At 39.7% G+C, this 22,036-nt stretch overlaps 1 protein-coding gene across 1 annotated transcript in view; it reads right to left on the bottom strand.

Annotated features, from left to right (window-relative positions):
* The window catches only part of LOC118832111 (ectonucleotide pyrophosphatase/phosphodiesterase family member 7-like), a 57,073-nt gene that overhangs the window by 5,436 nt on the left and 29,601 nt on the right, over positions 1-22,036 (bottom strand). The window contains exons 2-3 of the mRNA XM_036739546.1: positions 18,548-18,693; positions 3,273-3,899 (exon numbers count right to left, since the gene is read on the bottom strand). Of these exons, the coding sequence (XP_036595441.1) occupies positions 3,273-3,899; positions 18,548-18,693 (773 nt within the window). The remainder of the gene's footprint in view (positions 1-3,272; positions 3,900-18,547; positions 18,694-22,036) is intronic.

Genomic DNA, 22,036 nt, shown 5'->3' with positions numbered 1-22,036 from the left:
TTCCAGCTTGGACCCGTCTCACCTTTCTATTTTTTTTGAGAGTGGAAGGCAGGGCATTTGGGGTTAAGTGACTTGCCCAAGGTCACATAGCTAGTAAGTGTGCCAAGTGTCTGAGGCTGGATTTGAACTCAGGTCCTCCTGATTCCAGGGCCAGTGCTCTACTCAGTGCGCCACTTAGCTGCCCCCTCACCTTTTGATAGAATTCAGATTCCTTGAGGGAAGGGACTATTATGATTTTTGTCTTTGTATCACCAAGTGTCTACCATTGTAGCTGGAATACAGTAATCATTTAATAAATGCTTGTTATTGTTGTTAAAAGGAACTTGGTTCTTTGTGGTGAAATCATCATATATTTTAGATACATTTTTTATCAAGAAGGGGTGAAGAGAAAGAGCTTTCAGTCCAATCTTTAGCTAACCAGAAAATAACATTATTCAGAATACTGTATTTTATCAAGTATTTCGGTCAATCAGTGGAAAGAACATTAGATTTGGAATCAGAACATCTGGGTTCATATCCAAGCTCTGTTATTTACTTTCTGTGTGACCTTGGGTATGACTCTTGGGTAAACTCCTTCAGGTCTCAGTTTCTTCATCTGTAAAATGAGGGGGTTAGACTAGATGGTCTTTAATGTTCCTTCCACCTCTAAGCCTATATATAATTTAGAAATCTATAATTTAGAAATCATTTGTCATATCCCTCTATGATTACAGTGAGCAGTGGATGACACCATTCCTCTCCTGATTAATTAGAAATGTAATTAACTAAGTCCATAAACTGACTGAAATGACTAAACAACTGCTGAACTGGCTAAATGACTACTAAGTATCATGGCTTCCCAAACTCAGCACATCATCAAAGATAGCATTAAAATGACTATAATTTATGGAATTCAAAAGCATCTTCTAGAATGTATCATTGAACGCACTAGGCACATTTCCACCAGCACCACCAGGCAACAATTTCACTTTGCCTTCTCAATCCTGGCAACAGCTGATGATTGTACATGTGCATAGGCATTGCTAGGCCATAAACACAGTTGCAATGTTGGCTTTATTTACATCTAGATCAGTGGGCAAGAGTTCTCTGGGTTATCTGTGAACTAATGCTTTGTAACACAAGGGAGAGTCAGTGAGGGAGGTAAATTTGAGCTCATTTTTGAAACTGCATTTCAGAAACATGGTAAATGTGACAACTATTTTGCAAGGGCAACCGGATGGCTTGGGCAGTGGATAGATGGAACACTAGACTTGTATTAGGAAGACCAATGTTTGAGTCCTACCTCAGAAACTTACTAGCTGTGTGGCTCTGGGCAAGTCATAGAACCTCTTGGCCTCAGTTTCCTTATCTGTAAAATGAGGAAAATCAGAACACCTCTGCCTCAAGGTTTTTGGGAGACTCAAATAAGATGCTATAATTAAATGCTTTGCAAACCATAAAACACTATAATTATGAGCTGTTACTACTGAGGATCATGGCTTTTAGAATCATAGATACAGGGACAGGAAGGGATCCTAGAGACCATCTAGCCCAACCCCTTCATGTTACAAATGAGGAAAGTGAGATCCAGAGAATCATATTTAGGTATAGTTGTTACACACACACCTTAATGACACACATTAGCAACAAATTTAGACTTCATATTTTTGTTTTAACATACCTCTGTTCATACTTTTGTTTCTGGTAGAAATTAGCGTGAGAGGCAGTGTGGTGTATTGGATAAAGGCTAGTCTTGGCATCAGAAAGACCTGAATCCAAGCCCTGCCTCTAACGTATATGGCCTGGGTGACTATCACTCAATCAACAATAGCTTAGTAAGTGCCTACTATGTGCCAGGTACAGTGACACTGGGTACACTGATGAAATAATCTCTTCCCATAAGGCATTTACATTTTCTCTAGGGAGATTAACTCTCTGTTTGTCTGTCTCTATCTTATTGGCAAATCATAAGATTATAGATTCCAAGCTGGAAATAAAGCCATAGCGTCCAGCACCCTAATTTTACAGAGATGCTACGTAATTTGTCCAGAGTCACAGAGCTTAAATGTCTGAGGGTGGATTTGAACCCAGGTCTTTTGCATTCCAAGTGCAGTGCCCTATCTAGTATGCTATCCTGACATGAAGAAACTGAGGCCCAGGGGACTTGCCTAGGGTCGCATAGGTAGTGAGTGTCTGAGGTAGGACTGGGACACAAGTCCTGTGACTTTATAGTCAGGTAACTCCAGTATTCCAGGTAACTCTTTAAGACTGTACATTACAAATTAGCAGCCATTGCATCAGTGGAGGGAATTTCCACACTGGGATTTCTATACACATATGAAATTGGAGTTCTGGGACCACGAATTTTTATTTAGTAAATATTTAGTAAAAAACAGACTTCACCAAGCATATTCATGTCTCATTAAAAACACTGCAATTCGGTGACAATTTTTCTCCCACTTGTTAGTATAAGCTAGTGAGGAAAATGATCTTTTGATCTCTTGAAGGGACCTATAAACCAAAAAATTCAATTCCATTCAATTCAGTTCAACAAATATTTATTAAGTGCCTCCTGTACATACAAGGCACTCTTCTAGGTGCTGTGGGATTATAATAACTTGAGAATCATAGGTCTAGAGATAACCTACTTTTGGAGAATGGGTATGAAGGAGTGAAGAGGGTGATTGTGTTTTATAAATCAGGGGTAGGGATGAAAAGAGGGAGCTCACTTTATGACTGAGCAGAAAGGCACATCATTGAGCTTCCTGAACCCCTGTATAGAACTGAAAATGGAACATATGCTTCCTTTTAAGCTAGTTGCATGAGTCAGGGTCCCCAAGGCAAAATTTCATAAAAAGACTCTTGTCATTTGCTAATTGAAAAACCTGTCTTGAGGAGGGCCCTATCTTTTGTCTGAAGATTGATGTTTCCCAAGGTTCCGACCCTGGGCTTTTTCTAGTCTCTCTGTTTCCTCCTTTGGCAATCTCATTAATTCTTATGACTTCCAACACCATCATCTACACAAATTCCCAAACCTGTATCTCCAGCCCTTACCTCTTCTTTGTTGAATTCCAGGTGCAAATTTCCAGCTGTCTACGGGACATCTCCATGTGGATGTTCCTTTTACTCTACCACATTGTCTCCTTACTATACCAGGATACTTCCCTCATCATAAAGTAAGTTCTTTCACATCAAGGACTTGTTCTTAGCCTAGCATATAGTAGCTCTTTAATAATTTTTTAAAAAATTGGTTCAATTTACCCCCAAACCCACATATTTTAGAATGAACTTACCCCGTTAATGTTGTAGCCAGTATCACCATAAACCAAGATGGGTAGAATACGGCTGTGTTTGGCAAAATGGAAATGCTCTGGAAACTCTTCTTTCTTATATACCTTTAAGTGAGGATGTGCATTTTTTAATGCATTGTAAATGTCTTCCTCTTTCCCTGGCTTAGGAAGAATCATACCAAAACCACCATAATCCAATATATCAAATTTCACCAAATCTCTGAATTTAATGTAGTTTTTCAGCAAGATCTCTGTAACATTAGGCTGCTTCTTCACTGTGGTCATTCCATGATCTGAGGTAATGATGACATTGAGGTTGTCCTTCAAGCCATTCTTTTCAATAGCTTCTACTAGGTAACCAATAGTCCTATCAATTTGCTGGATTATAATTCTTCTGTTTTCTGTGTCAGGGCCTATCTTGTGTCCAACATTGTCAGGTTCTCCATAGTAAAGGGTTACAAAATCAAAATTCTCCTTGGTGAACCAGTTCATGACAATGTCAATATTTTCCCTCCATTCAGTCTCATTGTCATCAGGATGGGTAAAAGACTCTAAAAGAGACTTCTGTACAGCCTCCCCGCTGTAGTTTGCACCTCCCCCTGGAAAGTGGAACAAAGCAGTTTTCCTTCCCTATAAATAAGAAGAGATGATTTTGGAACACAATTTGACTGGAGCATTTTTTATGTTATATTCAAAAGAAGCAAAACATAAATTATTGGTCCTTCACTATAAATTCACTTAATACACAAGCATGTTGTTAGCCCAAAACAAAGTTGGACATCATTAGGAACATCGCTTGGGATGATGTCTATAGCTGGACACACAGACAAGTTATAGATGGAAAATGACTTTATAGTCCTATTCTTTAACTTTCCCTAGTCTATTTACAGCATATACACTGCAAGAATTTGGTTGCTCTTCTGCCTAACTAAGCCATGTTACTTTATTGAAGTGTTTCTTAGGTTTTACAAAGTTCTCATGTGGGAAAGGTCCTGAGTAGGTCATCTCATTACTCGTTTTGCTTCTAGGCAGAACTGCATCTGACCCATGCTAGACAGAGAGGGCTTTGTCCTATTTTTAATAATATTACTATTTTCTCCAGGCATTCATTCTTGTTTCTTGTATCATTGCCACAAAGATCTTTCATATATTTAAGACCCTATCTACTATTTCTTTGAATATGACCAGCCACTCTTTAAGACCTCCAATTTCTGTATCCAAATACTACATTGTACTAAACTCACTGAGGGCATATAATGTGGTTACAGCTTTGATTTTCTTTGGCTCTTTAATAATAATAACAACAAATGTAGCTTCAGAATGATAAAACTATGAATGACTAAATCTAATCTAAGTGCCAGCATTAGCCATTAGAAGAGAACTAGATCTATCTCTGTTAGTGTTTATAAACACGAGAAACTGTGGCATAGCAGCCAGAGAGCTGGCCTAGAGTCAAGTCAACAAAAAGCACCTACTATGTGCCAGTAATTATACTAAGCACTGGGGATATAAAGAAAGGAAAAAAAAACTAGTCTCTACTCTTAAGGAGCTCATAGTTTAATAGGGAAGACAACATGCAAACAACTATGTACAAAAAAGATATGGACAGGATAAATTGGAGGTGGTCTCAGAGGGAAGGCATTGGAGAACTGGGGAAGATTTCTTGCAGATGATAGGATTTTTGCTGATACTTGAAGCCATGGAAGCCAGGAGGCAGACAGTAGGAGGGAGAGAGTTCCAGGCATGAGTGATAGCCAGTGAAAATTCCCATAGTTGGAAGATGTCCGGAAAACCTGGGTTTAAGTCCTCCCCACTGGTTATATGATCCTGGGTAAGTCACTTAATCTCTCAGTATCCCAAATAAACTCTCTTAAGATAATTAAATTACAGAGAAGGTCTTGATCCATATGGGTCAAAGAAGTTTCTTCCTCAGGGGCATCCTATGCTAATGAAATTTCCCATCTTGTTCAAAAAAGATATAATTAAACACTATTTGATTTTCAGTGATAAACAAAGGCACAGCACAAATTTTTTCCATGATATATACTGATGTAAGTGTATGTAAGCTGAATGTAAGTGATTTAAAGCAATCCAACTCCTTTTTTTGGAGAGGAGCAGTTTTCTTTTCTTTCTTTTTTTGGGGTTGTGTCTTGCCCAAGGTCACACAGCTAGTAAGTGTGTCAAGTGTCTGAAGCCGGATTTGAACTCAGGTCCTCCTGACTCGAGGAGCAATTTTCTTTGGTTTTATCTAGAATATTAGTTTGAAGAAGCAATGTGGTATAGTGGGAATGGATAAAGGGATGGCCTTGAAGTCAGGAAAATCTAGGTTGAAGTCCTGCTGTGATCTCTAGTAGCTGTGGGACAATAGGCAAGTCATGTAACCAACCCAACAATGCCCCAAGTAATTCTCTAAGACTTGCAGTTAAAGATGGGTTGCTGATCTGTGTCAGTGGAACCTGTTTCTATACCATAAGTACCTTATATTGATGATTTAAATCATAGGTCTGGTCATCCCCCCTTTCCCAATAATTAACTTGAAGGACATAAGGTTTCTGCAACATGTTCTACATCCCTTTGGGTTTGAAAATGTTGAAAAATATTCTCAAACCAAAAGCATTCATTGAACTGAAGGTGGGGTAGGTGTTGAGAGAAAGCAGGGTATAAGAATGTTATCTTTGTGTGGAAAATTGAGGAAGAGGGAATTGTGTATTAGAAGGAATTGGGTGCTTGAAAATTTAGTCAGTAAGTGAAAGTGGAAAACTAAAGTTCCAAATCAAAACTTCTTATTCTGAGGAAAGTCAAGGAAAAAGCTCAGAAGCTCTTTGGGCCCATTGCCTTAGTTGAGTTGAGGGAGAGATACTGGGGAGAGATATCTTGCTTCCAAAACATCTCATTTTAATCAAAATGATGACAATGGTTACTTAAATTCTTACTTTTGAGCATCTGAATGCTTTAGTCTGTGTAACTTATATGGGTACCACAGAAAATGCTTCCTGATGTTAGAATTTATGTGGTTATTTGAGTTTCCAAAGCCATTGAATAGGTAACTTGTTCATGCCAATTAGCAGTAAGCATAGAAGATTAAAATTGTTAAAGGATAGTACATTGTGATCTTCAATATAAATTTACTTTCCTTGGATGACGAAGACAATGACTACAATGACAACTACTATAAGTTCTTCTTTTTCTCCTCCTCCTCCTCCCCTCTTCCCCACCTCCTTCTCTTTCTCCTCCTCTTCTTTTCCTCTCCTCCTCTTCCTTTCGTACTGCTATTTTAAAATGAGTCTTGCTGATTTTTACTTCTAAGCTCCAGCATTCTCTCCTGATGGAGTCAAATTATTCGGAACAAATATGTTACTAGAATTCCATATTGGTTTTATACTTTGTCTGCCTTGCTTTTTCAGGGGGTCAGTGGCACTATTTTCAATGACTGATTTTTTTTAGTAAGGCCTAAGCATAGCTTGATAATGTGGAAGTGAGGCTGAGAGAGGTTAAATAACTTGCCCAGGATTATACAGCTAATAAGTGTCTGAAGTAGGATTTGAACCTAGGTCTCTTCTGACTCCAAGGCCAGTACTCTGTCCACTGCAACTAGCAGCCCCTCTTTCTGGACTGTTGGCTCCATTTTGGCATTCTCAAATTGGATGGGTAGTAGTGAATCTAAAGGATTGATTCCAATTTTTTTTAAACAGAGGTCAGCTCATTATTTTCAATGCCTTTATTATTCACAATAAGGAGAGGACTTTGGCCAACATTGAGATGCATTATATAGGCATTAACATTCTTCCAGGCTGAAGCTGTTGGCACCTTCTTGCTTCCTGCTTCACTGAGTTAGGATGAAATTTTCTTGGAGATTTGGTTAGAGCTAGGAAATGAAAATCTGACTGTCAGACTTCACACATGATTCAAATCCCCCCTTGGTAGTAACCTAATGCCATCCTATTACTGATACTTATCTGCTATGATTCTATTACTTAGCTTATCCCTTCTGCCCTTTTCCCCTATTAACATTCCATATAAATCTTTTGGACACAGGCGAAACATTCCTTTATGTCTTTATGGTTTCTGAGTCTTATAGCCATGGCTGGATGAGTTTCTCTGAGGATCAGGAATTTAGAACTTTGTGAAATATCTCTTCCATTCATCAAATTCTTTTCATTGTGCCTTCATTTAAAGTCTGGATCTGCTCCAAATGAAATGCTCTCATTCCTTGTACCTGGCCATTAGCAAGGTCTTGCCAGAGCATAGATTCACTTGTGTGCTGTGAATGATGGGATGTCCACTCCTAAAGGCAGTCAGGGGACTCAATCATTATTTAAACTTCATCCACCAAGGGCCCATCGGTAAATTACCATGCATCTTTATAGACTCTTGCAACATTAGTCTCATTGAAGAAAAATATTTCAGCCATATTAAAGTTTACTGTACCAGTCTCACAAAATTCCTCTGGAATAGACTCCGTGAAGGAATAGATTTCCTGATGATAGAGATGATGCAAAACTACCCTCAGCCCAGCCATGGAGGAGACTTGCCTGACAATGTGGACATGCTCTCAAAAGCCGAATTGGGACACATAGGATCATTGTTCTTAGGAGATTGACCTATGGCCAATGAGTTCACACAAATTGCAGCAGATTTTTCTTTCACTCCTGAGGGAATTGGCTATTTGCCCTGGCTCTGTGGCAGAGTCCATAGACAGTTGAGTGAGACCCGAGAATTTGACATTCACCTGCCAAGTGAATAGCAAGTCATCAATTCATTCTTCTCCTATCAGATACTCTTTCTGCACAGCCACTTACAGATTCAGCAAAGAGGAAGAAAGTTCAGCATATGAGTGATGTGTAGAAGGGAAAAAAACACTGGCACTCCTCAAATGATAATAAGACAAATACTATGAATAAGACAAATGACTGTGAAGGAATAATGCCAGAGTAAGAGAACAGAGAGGTCAAAGGATTTGAATGGTAAATTAAGGAAAAATATTCAAGTCCCACTTAAAAGTCCAGAAGATTAAAAAATGCTAGAATTGGAGCATGCTATAAATCTTCTATCCCATCAGCTCATTTTATATATAAGGAAATGGAAGCAGAAAGAGATGAAGTGTCTTACTTGAGGTCATATAGTTCCCTAGAGTGGTAGAGTCAAGAACAGAATCCGGTTCCTCTGACTTCTCTGATTTTACTAAGTAACATCTCTCCTATATACCCCCTTCTTTCCTCTGATACTGCTACCACTCTGGGGCAGGACTTCATGTTTGGCATTCTGGTTGGTCTCTCTGCCTCAGGACTCTCCCCACTCCATTCCATCCTCCATTCAGCTGTTAAAGTGATCTTAAAGCTCAGGTCTGATGTTATTCACATATTCAGTAAAATCCATTGTCTCCCTATTACCTCCAAGATCAAATTTAAATTCCTCTCTTTTGCTTTTACCCTTTATAATTCCGGACCCTTCCTACCTTTCCAGTCTTCTTTCATGTTATTCCCCTCCATGTATGTACGCTCTGATCTAGGGACAATGACTCCCTTGCTGTTCCTTGTACAAGACAATCAACCTTCCAGCTCTGTGCTTTTCACCAACTGTCCCTCACTCCTGGAATTCTCTCCCTTCTCTCTCTGCTTCCTACAGGTCTCAGTTAAACAATTCTGTAAGGCTTTCCCTATCCCCCTTAATGCTAGTGACTTCCCTCTGAAATTATCTTATTTACCTTGTATATATCTTATTTTTACACAGTTGTTTGCATGTTGTCTCCCCTTTCCCTATTAGACTGTGAGCTGCTTGAGGGCAGGGACAATTTTCTTTTGCTTTTCTCTTTATCCCCAGAGCTTTACACAGTGCTCAGCACATGTAGGCACTTAATAAATGCTTGTTGACTTGGTATTCTTCCTAGTACACCATGAAGAAACCTGTCATGCCATATTTAAAACTTTGGGACTAGTGTTTTTAGGTATAATTTATTTGAAGATAATACTTGTTCCTCATTTTTTTGTTTTAAGTTCAGAAATAAAGGGAAAGGGTACAAGAAGGAGGAATCTAACAAGTAGGAATGGTATGAATAAGAGGAGAGGGGGAGAGAGAGAGAGAGAGAGAGAGAGAGAGAGAGAGAGAGAGAGAGAGAGAGACTCATCTTTGGGACCTGAAACTCCCCTAAGAGTCTCTACAAATGTTGGTTGTCTGAGGTTAGTTCAACAAATACCAAAGTGAAAAGGATGCTTTAGGTCCTAAAGTTTAGGATAAAAATTCATGGCAGTTTTTTTTTGAAGGTTAGAGCTAAGGCATTATACTGAAAGGACAGAACAAAATGGAATCTTCTTTGCCAGTATCACTTGAGGGATGGTGTATAGTCAAAATTTTGATCCTATAACTGGTAGCAAAGTGAAAGATTTTAGACCGGGGGGTTAGTGACCAAGGAAAGCCTGCCCAGGTCTGAATTCTTCCTTTTTCACGGTGTGGGTGAATAACTACTTGGATACCCGTAGGGTATTATCATTCATGGAATAAGTCCTAGATTTTCCTGCTAAGCTGGAAACAGTCTTTTAGCTTGAAAGCTAAGAACTTTTTGGTTTTTTTTTTTTCCTCATTCAATAGTATTTTATTTTTTCCAATTATATGTAAAGATAGTTTTCAACATCCACTTTTATAAGATTTTGATTTCCAAGTTCCTTCCCTTTCCCCTCCCCAAGATGGCAAACAATCTGATATAGACTATACATGTACAATCATGTTAAACGTATTTCAACATTAGTCATGTTGTGAAAGAAGAATCAGAGCAAAAGGGAAAAACCATGAGAGAGAAAAGAGAGAGAGAGAAAATAGAGAAAATAGCATGCTTTGATCTGCATTCAGACTCCATTGTTCTTTCTCTAGATGTGTATAGCCTTTTCCATTATGAATCTTTTGAAATTGTCTTAGATCATTGTATTGCTGAGAAGAGCTAAGTCTATCAAAATTGGTTCCTCTGACTTCTCTGATTTTACTAAGTAACATCTCTCCTACATACCCCTATATACTCCTACATACACCATGTTGCTGTTACTGTTACTATCTTCTCCTGGTTCTGCTCACTTTATTTAGCATCAGTTCATGTAAGTCTTTCCAGGTTTTTCTGAAATCTGCCTGCTCATCATTTCTTATAGAACAGTAGTATTCTATTACATTCATATACTATAATTTGTTTAGCCATTCCCCAATTGATGGGCATCCCCTCAATTTCCAATTCTTTGCCACCACAAAAAGAGCTGCTGGAAATATTTTTATATATGTGTGTCCTTTTCCCTTTTCTATGATCTCTTTGGGATATAGACCTAGTAGTGGTATTGCTAGATCAGAGGGTATGCACAATTTGGTTGAACTTTGGGCATAGTTCCAAATTTCTCTGCAGAATGGTTAGATCAGTTCACAACTCTACCAACAATGCATTAGTGTTCCAATTTTTCCACTTCTTCTCCAACATTTATAATTTTCCTTTTTTGTCATGTTAGCCAGTTGGATAGGTGTGAGGTGGTACCTCAGAGTTGTTTTCATTTGCATTTCTCTAATCAATAGTGATTTAGAACATTTTTTTCATATGATTTTAGATAGCTTTAATTTCTTCATCTGAAAACTGCTTGTTCATATCATTTGACCATTCATCAACTGGGGAATGACTTGTATTATTTTTCATTTTCTAAGAGGACCAATGACATCATAAGAGTGATAACTGCACAAAATTATATTCGATGTCTGACCAATGTCTGAGTGCTTGCTTTAGCCTCCATCATGGCCGTTGGAACAAACTGTTCTCATCTAACCATTTCACCAGAGGAAGTCTTCATATGCTTGGGGGTGGACATCCCTCTAACTCATTGACGGGTTTGAGGCCTGTTGGTTACTCTGACCTGGTTTAGCCGATCTGCCAAGGTGATTTTACTGGGGCGTGGCTGTTGCAATGCTATTGTTGCTGTTGTTCATTATTCATTCTCAAAGAGGACCAATGACATCATGAGGGTGTCTTGACTCGCCTGGGAATTGGATATAAATGAGGCAGAGCTGCTCAAAGTTGCCAGCCTCTTTCCTCCAGAGTCACTGAAGTCTAGGAGCAAGACAAAGGTCAAGATAACTGGTGATGGCCTAGGAGGCAGTGGGTGACCTTGGCTCTTCTAAATTAAGGTCTTTCCCAGGTCTGTTTGTCTGAGGCTGTGTCCATTCAAGGACTACGTAAGAGTTGAGACAAAAGATAGCTCAATTTACCATTATATGCTCATGGTTTGTCCTTAGTTCTTAAAGGGGATCATGACATCAGAAAGATGATGCCACGACTTGCAAGTGAATTAGATTAGTGAGGCAGGGCTGTGCAGTCACTAGCCTTGCTTTCTCCTCCAGAGCCATCTGGGTCCAGTGACCAGATATAGATCAGGACAACTGGAGATGGCTCAGGATGCAATGGAAACCTTGGCCTTTTTAAGCTAAGGTCTTTCCCAGTTCTCACTTTGACTGAGGCAACACCCATTTAGTGATTAAGGCTCTTTAAGAAGTGAGCCAAGGGATGGCCCCTTTAATAAAAAAAATCAAATCAAACTGGGAGGGGGAGACCCTTAGCGTTGTTTCTGGCCAAAAGAGAAACAATTACTATTTACATTCACTTTGAGTCACTGGGGCCCAAAAATAACCACTAAATGGGTGTTTGGGCAGGGACCTATTATTGGCTAATCAATGAGTGCTAGAGTGAATTGGCATGGTCTTTGAGAAAGAAATCTAGCCAGTAAACCCCAAGATATCAAAGTAGGCTTTAGCCATGAAAATTTACCTTCCTTTGGGCAGAGTACTGTCAGGTAAGGGCATGACACTCTGAGGAGAGGAGAGAAGAAGAAAGGAGAGGAGTTGCCCAACTGGAACTGATCAGTTGGGTCCCCACTGGGCAACTTGGATTACTTGCAGGTTGTGGTTTGTCCTTCATTCTCTTTTTTTTAAATCAAATTGACCAAATCATAAAACCAGCTCTTAGTTTTATTTATTAACTTAATAGTTTTCTTGATTTCAATTTTATTAATATCTCCTTTGATTTTTCAGTATTTCTAATTTGGTATTTAATTGGGGATTTTCAATTTGTTCTTTTTCTAGCTTTTTCAGTTGCATGCCCAATTCATTGATCTCCTTTTTTCTCTATTTTATTCGTGTAAGCATTTAGAGATATAAAACTTCCCCTAAGAACTGCTTTTGCTGTGTCCCATAAGTTTTGGTATGTTGTCTCATTATTGTCATTCTCTTGAATGAAGTTATTAATTGTTTCTATGATTTGTTCTTTGGCCCACTCATTCTTTAGGATTAGATTATTTAGTTTCCAATTAATTTTTAGTTTATTTTTCCATGGTCCTTTGTTACAAATAATTTTTATTGCATCATGGTCTGAAAAGGATGTATTGACTACTTCTGCCTTTCTACACTGGATTGTGAGGTTTTTATGCCTTAGTACATGGTCAATTTTTGAGTACGTGCCATACATCACTGAGAAAAATGTGTATTCCTTTTTATCCCCATTCATTTTTCTCCATAGGTCTATCATATCTGCCTTTTCTAAAATTCTGTTCACCTCCTTAACTTCTTTCTTGTTTATTTTGAGGTTAGATTTATCAAGTTCAGAGAGGGGGAGGTTGAGGTCCCCCACTAGTATGGTTTTGCTGTCTATTTCTTCCTGTAACTCCCTTAACTTCTCCTCTAAGAATTTGCATGCTATGCCACTTGGCACATATATGTTAAATAGTGATATTGCTTCATTGTCTATGGTGTCTTTTAGCAGGATATAGTGTCCTTCCTTATCTCTTTTAATTAGATCTGTCTTTGCTTTTGCTTTGTCTGAGATTAGGGTTGCTAATCCTGCTTTTTTTACTTTAGCTGAAGCACAATATATTCTACTCCAGTCTTTTACCTTTACCCTGTGTGTATCCCCCTGTTTCAAATGTGTTTCTTGTAAACAACATATTGTAGGATTATGGTTTTTAATCCATTCTGCTATCCACTTCTGTTTTATGGGAGAGTTCATCCCATTCACATTCACAGTTATGATTACAGTCTGTGTCTTTTTCTCCATCCTATTTCCCCCCTATTTATGCTTTTATTTCTCCTTTCTCCCTTCCACTCCTCAAAAGAGTTTTGCTTTTGACCACTGCCTTCCTCAGTTTACCCTCCCTCTTGATTCCCCTCTTACCTTTTCCCCTTGCTACTTCTTCCCTCCATTCTGACCACCCCTCCTTTTTCTTTCCCCTTTCCCCTCCTACTGCTGTAGGACAAGTTTGATTTCTATACTTATCAGAGCATGTTATTCCCTTCTTGAACCAAATCCGATGAGAGTAAAGCTCAGATACTGCTCTTTTCCCTCCCTTTTTTCCCTCTACTATAATATGTTTTTGTGCCTCTTCATGTGATGTAATTTACCCTTTTCTACTACCTCCTTACCTCTTCCCCCAGAAGCATCCCTTTATATCTCTTAATTATGTTTTTTATCATTATATCAGTTATTTCATATTGACACCCACAGTCTATGTATATGCCTTATAGTCATCATAACTATACTATTCTTGACTGATGTGTATAATCCTATTTAAGGATGTAATTTGCCTTATTGATTAACAAAGGTTTTCCCCCCTGTTTACCTTTTTATGTCTCTCTTGAGTTTTGTATTTGAAGATCAAATTTTCCATTGAGCTCTTGCCTTTTCATCAGGAAGATCTGGAATTCCCTTATTTCATTGAATGTCCATCTCCTTGCCTGAAAAATTATGCTCAATTTTGCTGGGTAGTTGATCCTTGGTTGTAGTCCAAGCTCCTTTGCCTTTTGGAATATCACATTCCAATTTCTCCTGTCATTTAATGTAAACGCTGAGAGATCCTGCATGATCCTGACTGTAGTTCTGCAATATTTGAATTGTTTCTTTCTGGCTGCTTGCAGTATTTTCTCCTTGACCTGATAATTCTGGAATTTGTCTGTAATATTTCTTGGAGTTTTCAATTTGAGATCTCTTTCAGGGGGAGATCAGTGGATTCTTTCAATGACTATTTTACCCTCTGGTTCTAGGACCTTAGGGTAGTTATCCCTGATGATTTTTTGGAAGATATTGTCAAGGCTCTGTTTTTCATCGTGGCTTTCTGGTAGACCAATAATTCTTAGATTGTCTCTCCTGGATCTATTTTCCAGGTAGGTTGTTTTTCCAATCAGATATTTCACATTTTCTTCTATTTTTCCATTCTTAATATTTTGTTTGACTGATTCTGGATGTCTCATAGAGTCATTAGCTTCTACTTGCCCAATTCTAATTTTTAATGTATTGTTTTCTTCCTTTAGCTTCTCTATCTCCTTTTCCATTTGGTTGATTTTACTTTTCAATGAGGCGTTTTCTCCATTTATATTCTGAATAACCTTAAACATTTTTCCAATTTTACTTTTTAAAGATTTGTTTTCATCAGTGAATTTTTTTCCATTTTTTCTTTTACCTCTCTAATTTGGTTTTTAAAGTCCTCCTTGAGTTCTTCCAGGAATGCTTTTTGGGCTTGAGACCAATTCACTTTCCCTTTTGAGGTTTCAGATGTGAGCATAGTGTCCATGCTGTCCTCTTCTGAATTGGTATTTTGATCTTCTCTGTCTCCATAATAGGAATCAATGATCTTTGGCTTTTTAGTGTGCTTTTTCATGGTGTTTTTTTTTTCTTCCTGGCTTCTAAAGTGGATCTCTGCTTCTGGGGCTCAGGGGGCTCTACCCTAAGCTTCTTGTGTTGGGAACTGTGTGTCTGCTCCCTGGCTATGTGTGCTATGGCCTCTGGTTTCATGAGGTGTGGGTAGGGGTGTTTTGGCTGCTGGAAGTCTCCTCTTCCTCAGGGTTGCACTACAGCACGGGTGGTCTCAGCTGTTGTCTGTGCTGGTGTCTGCCACTTCACCTGGCTGTGCAAAGGCGTGTCTGGGGTCCTGGTGTTGATGTTTGCTAGCTCCACTCCCAGGGGCTCAGTAACTCTTGTTCTGCTGAGGTGGGGCCTTCTGGGACACCTCTCTTCCTGCACTAGTCTCCTTCCGCCACCACAAGAAGAGCCCTCTCCCCAATTTCTCTTGCTAAAAGGCTACTGAAGCCTCACTTCTGGCTCCTCTGTTTCTCCCAAGGGGGTATTCTCTGGGTGAGGAAGGGAGGGAGAGATGATTTACCTGGCTCTCAGGGCTCCTGGAAGTTTGAGAAAGCAAATTTCAAACCTTTAGGCTGTGGACTGGAGGCCTCTGGAGTAGCTGCTCCTGTGCCGCAGGCTCTGTGCTGGTGTCTCCTGTAGCTCCGACAGACTCCCGTCCTGGGCTGAGTCTGGAGCATGATCACCGCCATAGCTGGTACTTCTGCCCTGGGCCTGCTCCTGTTCCCATGTTTTGCTTGCCCAGCACTCTCCCAGACTAGTGTACTTGCTGGGTTCCTCTGCAATTCCCGGTTGATGTAGTTTGGTGTGGCACGGTGCTCCTCTTCCTGTCAGTCTACTAGTGGCTTCTAATTTGCTCAAATCTGCTCAGATTCACTTTTTTAGGTGTGTCTGACAGAATTTGTGAGAGAGCTCCAGTAGTTCCCTCCTTTCATGGTGCCATCTTGGCTCCTCCCCCTGTCCTTCATTCTCAAAGAAGACCACAACCATCATAAAGATATCTGGGAGGGGAAGACCCTCAGACTTTCTGGTCAAAACAGAAAACAATGGCTATTTCCACTCATTCTAAGCCATCAAAACTTAAACAGTGAGCTACATAGGCTTGGGTTGGGGCTATTATTGGCCATTCAATGAAAACCAGAGTGGTTTGGGTTTGAAGTTGAGTAGCTCCATTTAAGACACAATGGGCTTTTTAAAAAGCCTGTCTTTCCAGAGCTATATTTAAAGAAATAAAAATGAAAACTATGTGGGACAATAAGTAAATTGCCCCAGCTTTTTGGAAAAAAAGAGTCATACAAATAAATAAGTAAAAATGAAGAAGGAGAAGAAGAAAGAAGAGAAGGAAGAACAAGGTGGAGGAAGAGGAAGAAGAGAAAGAAGAGGAGGAAGAGAAGGAGGAGAAGGGGTGGAGAAGAAGGAGGAGAAGGAGAAGGAGAAGGAGGAGAAGGAGAAGAAGGAGGAGCAGGAGGAGGAGAGGAGAAGAAGAAGAAGAAGAAGAAGAAGAAGAAGAAGAAGAAGAAGAAGAAGAAGAAGAAGAAGAAGAAGAGGAAGAGGAAGAGGAAGAGGAAGAGGAAGGGGAAGGGGAAGGGGAAGGGGAAGGGGAAGGGGAAGGGGAAGGGGAAGGGGAAGGGGAAGGGGAAGGGGAAAGAGGAGAAGAAATGGCAACATTCCCCAACTTCTTTTGGATTTGGCATGTTGGGTTCCCACAGGGCAGTTACAACTACTCTCAGATAACACATTGCTGTGTTAATATAGTTAATACAAAATGTTCTCTAGAGAACCTGGCTCACTTCTTCTTACAAATACATATAGGAACCATTGGAGGAGTAAATGTAAACTTAGACCATAATAGCAGTGAGGCACACAGCTGCCCATGCTACACCTTTTTGAAGCCACAGGTGAGAGCTGAACGACAGAGGTGCTAGTCCTGCTTGAACACCCCATATACCCTAAACCACCATGTATGTAGTGTTGAAGATATAAAGATGAAAAATTACACAGTCCTAGCCTGTCCCAAAGCCCATTGGTGTAGGACTCTTTTCTTATTAGTGGAGATGAATGCCCTTCCCTGCATGAGGAGTGGGGCAGAGTTGGTGAGAGGTGAGACCTTCAGTTCTCAGCCAGTCACCCCAGAGTCCCTCTTCCAGACTCTTCAAGGCCAGTCCCCTTTGAGTCTTCCTTTGTGGCTCTTTAGGGCCAGCCCTCTCTGGGGACTCATCAAGCTTTGAGTCTTCTTCAGGACTCTTCAAGTGGTGAGTTGCTTGAAACACTCATGGCTTCCAACTTCAAGAAAGAAGAAGAAGAAGCCAACCCCACTTCAGATTGCTGAAGGAAAAGACTTGGGGAACACATGATAGGAATGAGCAGTCTCTATCATGTCCTGATTCCTAGTTTGCTACTTTAGAAACTTCAGGGAGTTTCTCCATGGGTGAGATCCCGGACACTTTCTGAGCTAAATTACCTCACTCTCAATGGGAGAGCTCTTCCATTTTGCATTGTCTGGTATATATTCTCCTATGCATACTTTCTTTGATTTCTGTTTTGCTACTATTTGGATAAATGAGCTTCTTTGCTGTTTGCTGTGTATGTTTATGTAGAACTGGTATTAGATGGGAAAGGAGTCAAGCCTTAGATATCAAACTTGGGGGGGTCCCACTTCCCCCCAAAATGACAAAGTGATCAGAAGTTAGATAAAATCTGATCATATCTCCTAGACTAAGAAGATTTAAGGGAACAGATAGACATACTTGTAGCCTAGTACCCCTTCTCTCCGAGGAGAGCAGAGTGATTTCTGGCCCCAACCTCCTGCTTCCCTTCCTGGCAGGAATGAAAATTCCCTTTGGAGAAAGTGGAGGAAGAGGGAGGAGAGACTAGAGATGTCTATTCTACCTCTCCTTGAGCCACACACAAGGACAACATCCTTGCTATACATAGATCCTCACTACACATGTGGGACTCACATTCCACCTTCTTTCCTTACATATACAAATATAATATATACACATGTGAGGCTAAGTGTATTTCAGGTAAAGTCTAACAATCATATATGTATATATACATATACATATTTTATATACATATATACACACATACACACTATATATATGTTTACATACACGTATATACACAACTACACATATATGCACACATGCATATCGTACATACACACATAGAAATATGTATTTCTCTCCCCTCCCCTCACTCCCTGCCCCAGATTCTAAGAACTAAAGTTAAAGCCTTTTGAGGTCGGGAAGTGTACATTATTCGTATTTATAGTTCCTTCATTAGCTAGGGCAGTGCCTTGTACATAGTAGGTACTCAATAAGTATTTGTTGATTTGCATAAGATAAATTAGTTTCAAAATACTCCAGTCATATTGAAGTCTAGCCTTTGGGTCCATTGAAAGAAGTGGGGTCAGTGATGTGAGGCAAGGTTCACTAGGCTATTCCTCAAAACTGGAACTTATTTCTGGGATCATGGGTCAAAATGGAGTCAATCCCAAGGGGACAGGGACATATGGTCACCATACTGTTAATGGATTGTTCTCACTTAGCTGCTCCCTCAACCAGTTTCCTTTTCTTTTAGCCATAGATATAAGAGGTGAGGTCTCTGGCAATTCTCCTAGAAACTTGGACAGTACCTGCCTCTGGGCTGTGATCCAGAGAGGCAACACACCATTGTCCCACCACTCTGACTTCTTCTGTGTGTCTTTAAAGGAGTACTTCCAGAGTGTCTCTGTGTTGAACATCATGTTGTGAATGACTCCATGATCTTCAATCCACCGACCTGGTGAACAAAGGAGTGAAAATACTGGGATACTGCAGAGAAGGACACGGTCTTAGGAGAGGGATGAATATGCGTCATGGGTATGAGACCGCAAGGAATTGAGAAAGCTTTCTGTTTGCATAGAGACTAGCAGTCAGCAAGCATTTATTAAGCACCTGCTATGTGTCAGACACTATGCTAAGTACTGGGGATACAAAGACAAATCTGTCCAATGCATAGGAAGCTTTCTTTTAGGCCAGGAGTTTTTAACCTGGAGTCCACAGAACCATATGGGGTTTGTGGAAAGATTTCAGTGGGTCTGTGAACTTGGATGGGAAAAAAATCCGATCTTTATTTTCACTGACTTCTAACTGAAATTTAACATTTCCTTCACATATTTGAAAACATGGGGTCCATGACACACAGAAAGGTTAAGAACCCCCCTGCTCTATCTAGGCCTTAATATTTTGTGGATAGCAGAGCTATCTATACTCAGTCTGTTTATCTTTCATATTGTCCATCTCTAGACATACATGTCCTTGATGCCTTTTTATAGCACTTTACACACAAACCATCTATGTACAGGCGCTGGGGAAAAATGAGTTGGTCCCTGTCCTCAAGGAGTATACCTTCTATTGGGTGGATACAACCTGTCCATAGATAAGTAAATGCAGGATATACATACATACATATGTATGCATATATAAAATATAATGTGATTTGGAGGAGAAACAATAACAAATAGGGGAATCCATAAAGGCCTCTTGAGGGAAGTGGCATATGAGATGAGACCTGGAAGGAATTAAAGGTTTGTATGAGACAGAGGTGAGGAAGATGAGCATTCGAGGCATGTGGGACAGCCTGTGAAAAGGCATGGAGTTAGAAGATGGATACAAAGAACAGGAAGTAGGCCAGCTTGGCTAGAGTGTAGACTCTATGAAGGGGAGACAAGAAATCAGTCTGGAAAGATAGGCTGGAGTCAGATTGTGAGAGATTTCAAAAGTCAAGCAATGGAGTTTGTATTTTATTTCAGAAGATGAGCGTGGGTAGTATTGTCAGGGGATGGACAGAGATGGGAACATAGGGAACATTTCTACAACATGAGACTACCTTCCTTTCCAGATCTCCTTCTCTAGGAGGGAGATATTGTTTCCAGAGAAGGAAATGGAAGCATCCTGGAATATATCCTCCTAACCAACTCACCTTTGGAGTTAGTAACATGTTGACTTTGGGGTGGTGTTGGGACACAGAGATGCACTGTGGACTTTTAGGAGTTAAGATCTAACTTCCTATATTGGTCTATCTGCTTCAAGACTCTCTCTGCTCCAATCTATCCTCTAAACAGCTGCTAGAGTGATTTTCCTAGTGTCAGTTTGATGATGTCACACTCCTACCTGATAAACTCCAGTGGCTTTTTGGGGCAGCTAGGTGGTGCAGTGGATGGAGTGACAGGCCTGGAGTCAGGAAGATGAGTTCAAACATGGCTTCAGACACTTAACTAGCTGTGTGACCCTGGGAAAGTCACTTAACCTTGTTTGCCTCAGTTTCCTCATCTGTAAAATGAGATAGAGAAAGAAATGACAAACCACTCCAGTATCTTTGCCAAGAAAACCTCAAATGGGGTCACAAAGAGTTGAGTACGACTGAACAACAAGTAGCTCTTTAGTAATAGGAGCAAATATAAACCCCTTTGTTTGATATTTAAAGCATTTCATAACTTGGCTCCAATATACCCTTCTAATCTTAGTACATATTATTTTATACTCTGACACATTTCTTATAATCTGGTCAAAGTGCTGTTCTTTATACATGGCACTTCATTGCCTTTTTCTCTGGTTGTAGACCTGGAATGTACTCTCTCCTCACCTCCACTTCATAGATTCATAGCATAGCCTCCACCTCATAGCCTACTTCAACACTCAACTCAAGTGCTATCATCTCCTTTAAGCCTTTCTTGATGCTCTCCAGTTATTTGTATATGTGCATGTTTTCTTCCTAGAAAGAATGCAAACTTCACAAGGACTATTTTGTTTTTGCATCCCCATCATCTAGCACAGTGCCTGGCACACAGTAAGCACTTAATGATACATGTTTATTGATTATTGATTAACTTTGAAAAATAATAACCCTACCATCAAAAAAAATCATGACAGCTTTTGAAAAATAATTTAAAAAGGAATATTAGGGGTGCACAGGCCTTCTTATAAACCTGCCTTTGTGTCATTTTTTTTTAATCCTGTCTGAAGAAAAGTTTTCATTTCTTGGTCTTCAAAGTTGGGAAGATTACATTTCATTCACAGCAAGGAAAAACATCTTTCATGGAGTAATATCTCCGTCTTTGGATATTTTAGAAAATAGACACTGCATTTCTTTTAAATTGTTACTAAAATCCTGCGACCAACACAGTAGATGATGTAAGAAGTTTGGCTTCGCTACTTCTCACTCAGATTTACAGCATCAGTCATCAAGTGTGAGTTTACAGGTTGCCACCTTGTTTCTACTAGAAAATAGCCAAAGGTCAGTAACATATCCAGCCAGACAGACCTGTGAGAACTCTCTGGATGAACTAAACAGATTTCTAGTTCTTTTAGTACAAATGTGGACATAACCCTCTGATTTGTCTACAGCCCTTCCCCTCCAATTCAGTCTTTCAAATTTTCTCATTTTTGTTGTGATTTTTCAGCCTGTGCTGAGTCTCACTTCGATGACAAATTAGTTGTATGAGCATGGGTGGAAGCTTTGCTTTCTCTGGGCCTTTGTGCCCAACATCTATAAAGTACAGGCGTTGGACTAAATTATCTCTAGGGGCCCTTCCATCTCTAATATGCTCTGACTCTATGACTTTTCCCTTTCTTTTCCAGATGATAAAATAAATTGAGAGAGTGTGGTATAAGAGGATAAGGGGATGGCCTTGGAACTAGGAAGACCTATGTTTCAGGCCTGCCTTTGGCACACGGAAAGTCTGTGACTATGAGCCACTCACCTAGCCTGTCAATTCCCTAGGCAACTACTATGTGTTATTGACCACTGTTGGTGGAAAGAGTCTTTAAACTGGGAGTTCCCTCCACCGAATAAGTTATTAATTAAAGTTGCACCTTTAAGACTCTCCCAGCATAATTAGTTCCTCATTCCATGTGAGTAGACAAATGGCTATTTTCAAAACTAGTTGCTAGGACCCTAGAATAGGGGTTCTTGTTTCTAGAACCTTATATCTCTTTATAAAAAAAACATTTTTTTCTTTTAGGAAAAATTGTGACCTTAATCATCAAAAAACATTGATTATATCTGTATCATCTATGTCTAAATTATATTTACATCTACATCTAAGTCTATACCTACTTCTCTATATCTTTTTTTATTTCAT

The sequence above is a fragment of the Trichosurus vulpecula genome, chromosome 9 (assembly GCF_011100635.1).
Source record: "Trichosurus vulpecula isolate mTriVul1 chromosome 9, mTriVul1.pri, whole genome shotgun sequence".
Classification (NCBI taxonomy): domain Eukaryota; kingdom Metazoa; phylum Chordata; class Mammalia; order Diprotodontia; family Phalangeridae; genus Trichosurus; species Trichosurus vulpecula.
Note: the sequence above shows the minus strand (reverse complement) of the source record. Positions and strands in the feature narration are given on the sequence as shown.